A 10,279-nucleotide genomic window follows, 5' to 3' on the forward strand; every position below is an offset into this window, starting at 1 on the left:
GTGGAGCAATGGAACAGAATCAAAAGCCCAGAAATGAATCCAAATATATATCAAGTCTTAATTCATGAGAAAGAAGCCACAACCATAAAAGTCTTTAAACAAGTGGTTGGTCATGGGGTGAAAGAGTGAAATTTATTATTCTTGAATTCCGTGCACTAAAATTAATTCGAAATTACTTAAGGACTTAGCTACAAAATCTTCAATAAAACCTATAGGAGAAAACAATGACAGTGCAGTTTATAACCTCAATGATAAAGATGTTTTTGGAGTCTTGTCCCCTTCAGAAAGGGAAATAAAAATAGAAAGTTGGAGTTACCTCAAATTAAAACACCTTTACAAAGCAAAAGAAGTGTAAGTGTAGTAGAAACCCTACTGAGAGGAGAAAGTATACATTGTCCAACCCAACCAACAACACAATAATACCCAAGATATACAAAGAAACTTGCCCAGTTTAACAACAAAAAGTCCTAGTTAATGCTGGGCAACAGATATGAACCAAATTGTATCTGTATGGGAAAATGCTTATCATCCCTGTTAAGAGAGATTTAGGTCAAAAATTAATAACATATCTAAAAAAAAAAAAGAGAAGTGATAGCATGTCCCTTAAGGATTAGATTTGATAAAGCTCTACAGCTTTCTGCTCTCTTTGCCTCCCTCGTGGATCTGGGGGAAGCCAGCTGCCTTGTTGTAAATGACCCTGTAAGGACCTGCTGGCCTTTCAGTAACCATGTGAATGAACGGGCCATTTGCATTGTCCCACTGATCTTGAGATGACTGAGCCTGGGTTGATAGCTCGACTGAAACTGCTATGAAACACATTGAGTCTACTCTTGATTCTTGAAATACTTGCTGTAGAGCTGCTACATTACAGAGTATTTTGCTAAGTGGTAGATAACTAGTATAATCATCAGGAGTGAAGAGCATAATATTGGGGGCTACAGAGAGAATGTGACAAGGAGATAGAAGAAATTATTCCACAGTTCCTTGTTTGTTATAACTTCATTAAGTGTTGGCTGATTGAATAAAAACTATTATCTGACCCGGTTATTTATTGGTGCTTTACAAAACTGATTTGATTTTTCATGGTTCTGTGGGATTATTGGGCTTAACTGGGTTCTTGCAGTCTTTGCACATTTGTCTGTCTGATATTGGCTAGAGTCATTTGAGGGTTCCTTTAGTGAGACTGACCCCCCAGGGTTGACTGTGATGCTGATGGCTGACTGGAAGTTCAGCAGGTACTGTCAAACAGAATGCCCCCATGTGACCTCCATTTGGGTTTTTTTTTTTTGTTTTTAAGTCATGCTCTTTTTTAATTTATACTTGGAAAAATGATATAAAGAGGTACAAGTACCTAAAGATCCAACTTCACAAAGTCCCAAGCTTCATGGTTACATGTAGTAGAGAATAGGTTTACAGTAAGTCCTCATTTTCATAGTGGGAAGTAACATCACAAAACACTATATAAAATTGTCCTTTTTTTTGGTAGTGTGTATTTTTAAAAATATTTTTATTTTTTATTTATATGTTCTTATGTTATTCTTCATTTTTGTATAATGTATGCTTGTATATTTTCTCCTTTTAGGTGTATTCTCTGTAAAATTGCCACCATCACTTCACCCATGAACCTTCACTATAGTCTCTTGTGCTCTTCTCCCCTTTTGATTCCTTTTCCTCCCTTCTCTTGTAAAATGTTTCTGATTTATGGTTGACTGCCATTTTTTTTTTCCAATCCCTTACTTGGTACCCCTATATTCCTCCTATTAGGGGAACTATCTGATGCTTTTCTTTTTTCTTATCTTATTTCACTGATCATGATCTCTTCCAGCTCCATCCATTTTGCTACAAATAGCATGAATGGGTATTGTTGTGGTTGTTGTTTTGATTGCTGAATAGTATTCCATTGTGTATATGTACCACATCTTGATCAGTCATCTATATTTGGGCATCTGGGTGCTTCCATAGCTTACCTATTGTGCGGCAGTAAACAGAGGTGCAGATCTTTTGACTTAATGTTTTTGTATCCTTTAGGTAGATCTCTAGGAATGGAATTGCCTGGTCATCTGGTAGCTTCATCTTTAGCAGTTTCAGGAACCACCACACAGCTTAGTATAGTGGTTGTACCAGTTTGTGCTCCCACCAACAGTGTAAGAGGATTCCTTTTTCTGCATATCCTCTTCTACATTTGTTGTTGCCTGTTTTTGTTTTGTTTTTTAAAGATTTATTTATTTGTGCATAAAGAACTGGGGCAGTGAGAGAATTCACCAGAGACAGAGTGGGGAGCAGAACAGGCCAACTGTTGAAGTAGTCGGAGCAGCTGGTGGGTCAGGAGAGGTCTGCCATGCCATGTGGGTCACCTCTGGGGCAGGCGGGGATTGAACTCTTGCAGAAGTGGCTTTAGCTTCTTAGTGTGGTGCTTTAACCTGCTGCGCCACCAGGGAGGGCCCTGTTGCCTGTTTTTGAATGTGCCATTCTCATTAGAATAAGGTGGTGTCTCATTATAGTTTTGATTTGCATTTCCCTGATTGCAAGTGATGTTGAACATTTTTTCAGTTATCTGTTGACCATTTGCATTTCCTCTTCGGAGAAGTGTCTTTTAGCTTTTATGCCCTTTTTTGACTGGATTGTTACTTTGTTTTATTGAGTCATGTGAGCTCTTTGTAGATTTTTGTGATCAGTCTCTTATCAGTTGTATTGTGAGGGAAAATTTTCTCCTAGTCAGGAGGGTGTCTCTTTGTTTTGGTTCGTTTTGGGCCTTGAACTTGGTGACAGCATAGTTACTGGGTTACCGAAAGAAGTAACCCAGGAACAAGTATTCCAGGAGACATGAAGTAGGAGCTACAAATCTCACTTTTTTTTTTTTAAGATTTATTTATGCACACAAAAGCAGGAGTGTAGGCTAGAGATGTGGGGGGTGAGAGGATTCACCAGAGTGGGGAGCAGAACAGGCATATCTGTACTACTAAGGGGAGCAGTAGACTAGACAGGAATGATCTGTACCATCTGGTTTCACTCCCTGGCCAGGAATTGAACTCATGCTGCAATGGCTGAGACTTAACCCCTTGTGCCATTTAGGAAACCCCAGAAGCTACAAGTCTCTTAAGGCCTTACCCCAGCAACTGACACAGTGTTACTTCTGCTGTTTTCTACTGGTCACGGTTATCTCAGCCTGTAAAGATTTAGGGAGAAGGTATAGATTGCACTCTGGATGGGAGGAGCATCAAAGTATTTGGAAAGACTACCAAGTGACCAATGTTGAGATAAAGCCATTTCTTGAAAGCACCAACCCATGAAATCCAGAAGAGACGCTGAACTCTAGTTTGTTTACTAGAATCTAGCTGGATGCCCGTTCCTATGGAAATGGAGAATAGGTTTATAGCAAATAAAAAGTCCTTTTTTTATAGTGGGAAATAACATTATAAGACATTATATGATATTTTTAAAATGAAAATCTGTGAATGAAAGGCCAGTATGAATTAAGAGGATTTACTTAAATTAGAAAAACAATGATACAGGAATGTAGTCAAGCTAGTTGTTAATTGTAGTATAACAGGGTGGTCCCCAGGAAAAGGGGAAGTCCTAGGTTCCCTGCCCCACCCAAAGGGTGGAGCTAAGCAAGGAGGACAATCAGGAGAGGAGACTGACAGAGAAGGGAAGCAAGATGGTGCCAAGGGGAGACCTGAGGGGCACATGGAGCAGAGACATGTGAGAAATGGCTCTTGCTTTTTGGTCCTGGAGTAGTTGAAACAAGATAGGGGCGAGAGACCTATAGAGGTTAACAATGGCAGCTTTTATGTTGATTGTGGTTTTGCTGTTTTCTTCCCAGCCTGGTCTAGCCCCTTCTGACCCTTTTCTGTGGGTCCCCCCAGAAGATACTTTAGACTGGTGGCAGGCTTTCGGGCCTTGCTTTGGGCCAATCCTGTTTGGGTGGACTTCTGTTCACAAGGTGATGGGTAACTTTGGGTGTTTGATTTATAAACTATATTCTTTGTCTTTTCTGTATTGTACACTAATTGTATTAAAGATTCTGTGCATTAAAAGTCTTATATGATTTGTCTTGATGCAGTGAATGGCAGAACCTTTTTAGAGTAGGCAGGTTTGGGGGCCCTGGGGTGCCCCTCTCCCTGCCCAATAACAATAGTTCTATTGTGTATTACTGAACCCAGATGGACCTTAGTAAAGCAAGGGGGTTGATTTAGATTTTCTTCCCTTTTCCTGGGGACCCTGTTACACTACAATTAAAATTAAGACTGTCATATGTGCCCTGATGTCACAGTAGAGACAGAGGACTGTTTATGACAGTCACTCAGGTGGAGGGTTATTTTTTGGTGAAAATGGTTAGGGCAACAAGAAAGATTATAGTTGTCAGTGTACCATTTGTGTTTCTGCCTTTAAAATGTGGTGCTAACAGGATGCTATGCCTGTTCTTGAGAGCTGTCTATTCACTTAACAGACATTTAAGTCTGTTAATTGTACATCCTGGTGGGACATTGGCAATGCAGCAGTGTCCCAAAATCGATGTACTATGAAGATGGGGAGAAAGATCAGTAAACAAATACTGTGATGATCAGTGCCATAGAGAAAAATATGTTAGATAAAGGAATAGAGAGTAGTTAGTTGAAGGAAAGATTATTAATGAAGATGGCTTTTGAGGGATGTCCTGGGAGAAATGAGGGAGCCAGCCATGCAATTATCTAGAAAAGCATTTTAGTCAGTATAAAATAGCTGAGGCATGTGGGCCAAAGGGAAAGAAGTTACTTTGCTTGTGCTCTTTGGGGAAAATTGCATTTTCATTTAAAGTCCCAAACTCATCAGCATTTGATATATAAGACCAACATCATGAATGAATCTCAGTTGAAAATACATGTTTCTCATTTTGCTTAGAACTATCTCAGATTCCTTGATTTTAACACCTAGTTGAAGTAAAAGGTTAATATTTCTGCCCATTTCTTTCAAAGATTTATTTTTTTAAGATTTATTTATGCTTACAGGACTGGGGTATTGACCAGAGGTATGGTGGGTGAGAGGATTCACCAGAGACAGAGTAGGGAGCAGAACAGGTAACTTGACAAAGTGCACTGCTGAGGGGAGCAGCAGGCGGATCAGAAGAAGTCTGCCATGCCAGGTGGGTCAGCTTCCTGGCCGGGAAGCGAACTCGTGCTGCAGTGGCTTTGGAGACCTTCATAATGCAGTGCTTTATTAACCCGTTGCGCCACCAGGGAGAGCCCTCAAAGATTTGTTTTAAGTCACACCCTTGTAAAGGAAAAGGGATGCTGTCACAAAAATAGGTGAATTGAGTTTCTGAAAAATTAAAAAACAAAGCCAAGAACCCAGATAGATCTTAGTAGTCCATTCCCTTGGGAAATTTAAAATAAATTATTTTTTCTTATAACAGTCTAGCACTTAAAGGGATAATCAAAAAAGAAGGCATAAAAACCTGGGCTATATTAGGCTATTCTTTTTTTTTTTTAAAGAATTCTTCCCTGTTTATTTTTGCGTAGAACTGGGGTGTAGGCCAGAGATGTGGGGGGTAGGGGTTGACAGGATTCACCAGAGACAGAGTGGGGAGTAGAATAGGTAAATTGACTGATACACACTGCAGTGGGGAGCAGAGAGCAAGGCAAGAGAGGTCTGCTGTGACGCTGGGTTGGTTCCCTGGCCAGAGTTCTAACTCAGGCTGTGGCAGTGATGGCCTAAGACTTAGGCCACAAGGGAGGCCCAAAGCTTTGTCATTTTTTAGATATTGGGCAATAGTTTTAGGCCAGCTTTTAGTTCATTGCCACATATTCAGGAAATACATGAATAAATGAGCATGGAATTTACTCATTCCCTATTTATGTAGGGAAGTTTTTTTATTTCTGTGGTACAAAAGGTCATAGGTTTCCTATGATTCAGTTCAGGTTGGTATTTCTTGGTCTTAGTCTAGACTTTAAAAAATCTTTAATATTCATATGCAAAACTAACCCTCAAGCTTCTAAATTTTCCATTAAGACACCCACTAGAAACCTGTTTATTATACCATTTTAATTCATTGTACTGATTAATTAAAGAATTTGTAATTTTTTTTTTCAAAATAAACTAACTTAAAAATATTAAATACAAGTTTTATTGTTACAGAAGCATCCGTAAAATAGTGTGTGGTGAGTACATGGCACAAAGACAATCATTAGCATGGAGTAACAGTGGTAAACTGGATTAAAAGTTTTTGTATCATAAACTCAGAGTATTTAACCAAATGGTTTCCTTCCTTCTTTTTATATAGACTTTATTTTTTAAATTAAGTTTACAGTCAAACTATAAAAAACAGTACAAAGAATTTACCCAGCTTCTTCAGAATTCATAATTTATGTAACTTAATACAGATAACAAAGCCGGCAAGTTAACATTGCTTTAATGATATTATGTATCAATGCTAGTAACTATAAACTACCAATCATATTTAAATTTCAGCAATCTTACAATTATTACCTTTTTTGTTTCAGGATCCTACATTGCATCTAGTTGATATTTCTCCTTACCCTTCTGTAGTCTTTGTTTCATGATGTACTTTTTTTTTTTTTAAATGAGTATGGTCTGTTAATTTGTAGAGTTTCTCTCACTGTGGCAAAAAAAAATACAGGAACAGTTGTTGCAAGTAAGATATACCAATGAGTATTAAGTCACTGGGCAAGAGTTTGAGAAGAAACAGGATATACAGTCTGAGTGTAACTCTCCTACACTATTAACCACAAACCAAAAAATGCTAATTTTACAATGGATAAATCTGTGATAACCTTGTAAAATAAGTGAATAATATTAATTTCTTTAATAAGACATGCTGATATGTATCCACTGATATGATTCCCTGTGAAGAATATATTACTTTAGTGATATTCTTACCTAAAGTCCATAACCTAGGACTTCAGGTTACAATGTGAGTTCACATTGGCTTGCTTGATGGAGAGTCCTCACCCCTGGGCTTTAAGGAACTTGTAAGATTCAGCCGCAGGCACATACAAAAAGGTTAATAATGGGTTTATTTACAAGAGAAAGGGAAGTGAGTAACTCAGGGAAAGAGAGATATGTTGGTTAATGGGTCCTACCAGTTCAGCTGACCTAAAACCCCAATAACACGCTGAAAGCCTGCAAAAAGTCAAGAGACAAGCCATGAGCCACAAGGCCAAGAGACCACAAAGCCTGTATGTCTGGTTTTATATCCAAACCTGGCTGCTTAATTCCACCCTCAGATCCCAACATGCTTCCCTTTGGTAATGATGGGATTTGTAGTTCTGATGTCTAGGATGGGGTGATGTCCACAAAACTTGTAGCATTTGTCCAGGACATCCTTTCCAACCCTAACAGTCTCATGAGAAAAATGTCAGCTTTTTTGTAATTGTCTGTTTTAAGGCAAAGTATAATTGATTTGAAGGAGAAGGAAATACCAGAATTAAGAAACAAACTGCAGAATGTCAATAGAGACATACAGCGCCTAAAGAATGACATAGAAGAACAGGAAACACTGCTGGGTACAGTAATACCTGAGGAAGAAAGTGCTAAAGTATGTCTAACCGATATTACAATTATGGAGAGGTTCCAGGTAAGTTATTGTATTGGAATGCAGAATGAAACTTGTTTCATGGTGGTTTAACTATGAAATGTGAGAATGTTGGAAATAGTAGCTAATATCCAGATTTCAGGTACTCTAAAAAGGAAACAATTTCTTAGTTTACATTTCTGTTTTTGTAATTTTTTTATTCATAAATTATGAGAATTAAGGCATGATCTTTTTTCATTTGTTTGCTTTTAATATCATTTAAGCAAATGATAAGTGTTAGATTATATCTGAAAGTAATTATAAATTTTAATTAAAAAATAAGTGATAATAGTAATTTTAAAGATTGAATAATGACAATTCAGTTTCTTAGAACAAATTTCTTTTACTCTTAAGATGGAGCTTAAAGATGTTGAGAGAAAAATTGCACAACAGGCAGCTAAGCTACAAGGACTAGATTTGGATAGAACTGTTCAACAAGTTAACCAGGAAAAACAAGAAAAGCAACACAAATTAGATACAGGTAATTTAGTTTCTATGCTCGTGTGTCCATAAAGATATTCCCAGCAAATGCAATTTACTGTGAATTTTGTACCTATTATCTATACACAGAACTGTTTTCCTTCCAGTTCACAGTATACTCTTCTTTTCTCAAAAGCATCAGTTTCCTGTTTCCTTGCTTTGCACAACAGATTTGAATGGAGAGTATCAGATGACCTGTGAGTCTGCCCTGAGTGGCCAGGATGGGACAGTAGGCAGATTAGGGGACTGCAGAGGTTTGTGTGGCACTGTTGTTACAGAGAGTAAGACCTATACAAACTTAATTTTTATGAAATCCACAGGCCTGTAAAACTTGAAACTGCTTCTTTATATTATTCTTGTACATTTATATAAATCATTGTGTCAACATGCTTTTGTGCAGTTTCCAGTAAGATTGAATTGAATCGTAAGCTTATACAAGACCAGCAGGAACAGATTCAGCACCTAAAAAGTACAATAAATGAACTTAAATCAGAGAAACTCCAGATATCCACTAATTTACGTCGTCGTCAGCAGTTGGAGGAACAGACTGTGGAATTATCCACTGAAGTTCAGTCTTTACACAGAGAGATAAAGGTAAGACCATTCATCATGTTTTGTGTTTTTAGGTTAGTTGAAATCATAAAATTATTGGCATTCACATAAGTACATAAAACTTTATTGGCTAAAACTAGCTATTGTGAGAATCAGATAATGTAATAATTCTTTTTATCTTGTATCCAAGGCCTTCCCCTGGTGGCACAGGTGGTTAAATCTTAGCACTACAAAGCTATCTGCAGCTGCTTCAGCACTAGCCCCACCAGGGAGGTGACCCACATGACACAGCAGACCTCTCCTGTCTTGTCCACTGCTCCCTTCAGCAGTGTACTTAAGCAGTCTGCCTTTCTGCTCCCCTGTCTGTCTCTGGATCCTCTCACTGCCCCTGAATCTCTGGCCTGTATGCATGAATAAATCTTTTTTTTAAATCCTATACCCATGGCAGACAGTGCCTCTTAGTAAATAGCACTTTTTATGTTTGATTCTAGATATAATCTTTTTTATATAATTTATACATATTCACTAAACACAATATATATAACAGATTATCATTAATGTAACTGTCTCTAAAGTATTTTTGGATTATAAATGAGATGCTTAGAGTATATAAAATTGTATTGTCTTATATTAGTTTTTGTTTTTTTACTCTTTATAAAGTGCTTTGACATTAAATCATATACCTGCTATAGAAATGAAAGGCCAGATAATGGGAACTTAGCAATTAGTAAAATCTTCTGTTAGTTGCAAGTTCTTTTCCTTCTAAGTAGGTGTAGCAAGTTCTTTTCCTTCTAAGTAGGTGTAGACCCATCAACATCAATAATACCATTATGCTTTTTTTTTTTAACTATAAAATGTCTATTTAGCTTTAACAGACAAGGTTAAGGACAAAAGGGTTCTTTACAATCTTTCTCCTCTATAAAAGAGAGGCCTGAATTGAATGAGCTTTCCTAATCTTGGTCACATAGAGTTGACAGAAGCTCCTGTAAACTCATATAAGAATTTATACCCAAATATACATGCTGTTATATAGTGTAGTGGTTGAGGTAGAAGCTGGGTGGGATTTGAATCTTGGCTTCTTCCACTGTTGTAACCCTGAACAAGTTATTTCTATGTGCCTTATCTGAAATGTGGAATAGAAGTAGTGGTACCTTCTTCATGGGGTTGGTGGAAGGAACAAATTAGTTGATACTTGAAACCTCGCTTATGGGAAGTGCTTTTATTATAACTGTAAAACTGGATACCTGCAATAAGATAATTGAATTTTATAATCGGACTTTGTGTTTTATATATGTTTAGGATGCGAAAGAGCAAGTAAACCCCTTGGAAACAACATTGGAAAAGTTCCAGCAGGAAAAAGAAGAATTAACCAACAAAAAAAATGCTAGCAACAAAATAGCACAGGATAATGTAAGGTTTCATTTATATATATTTATGAAATAAAATTATTATGTCTAGGACACCATGTTAGACTTTATTTCACATAAAATTAGTATTTTCAGATTTGTGACATAATCTTGACATAAAAATTCTTGTTAGAATAAAGATTAGGACCCTCCCTGGTGGCGCAGCGCGTTAAAGCACTGCACTAAGAAGCTTAAGCTACTTCCGCATGAGTTCGATCCCCGCCTGCCCCGAGGAGATCCACATGGCGCGGCAGACCTCTCCTGACCCGCC

At 37.6% G+C, this 10,279-nt stretch overlaps 1 protein-coding gene across 2 annotated transcripts in view; it reads left to right on the plus strand.

The window, feature by feature from the left end:
* Positions 1-10,279, plus strand: part of RAD50 (RAD50 homolog (S. cerevisiae)) — a 73,512-nt gene that overhangs the window by 44,106 nt on the left and 19,127 nt on the right. For both annotated transcript variants that reach the window (XM_004686704.2, XM_012727951.1), the window contains 4 exons: positions 7,384-7,573; positions 7,925-8,051; positions 8,451-8,644; positions 9,902-10,012. In XM_004686704.2, coding sequence (XP_004686761.1) covers positions 7,384-7,573; positions 7,925-8,051; positions 8,451-8,644; positions 9,902-10,012 — 622 coding nt within the window. The remainder of the gene's footprint in view (positions 1-7,383; positions 7,574-7,924; positions 8,052-8,450; positions 8,645-9,901; positions 10,013-10,279) is intronic.

The sequence above is a fragment of the Condylura cristata genome, unplaced genomic scaffold (genome assembly GCF_000260355.1).
Source record: "Condylura cristata isolate star-nosed mole 26May11 unplaced genomic scaffold, ConCri1.0 scaffold00021, whole genome shotgun sequence".
Lineage (NCBI taxonomy): Eukaryota > Metazoa > Chordata > Mammalia > Eulipotyphla > Talpidae > Condylura > Condylura cristata.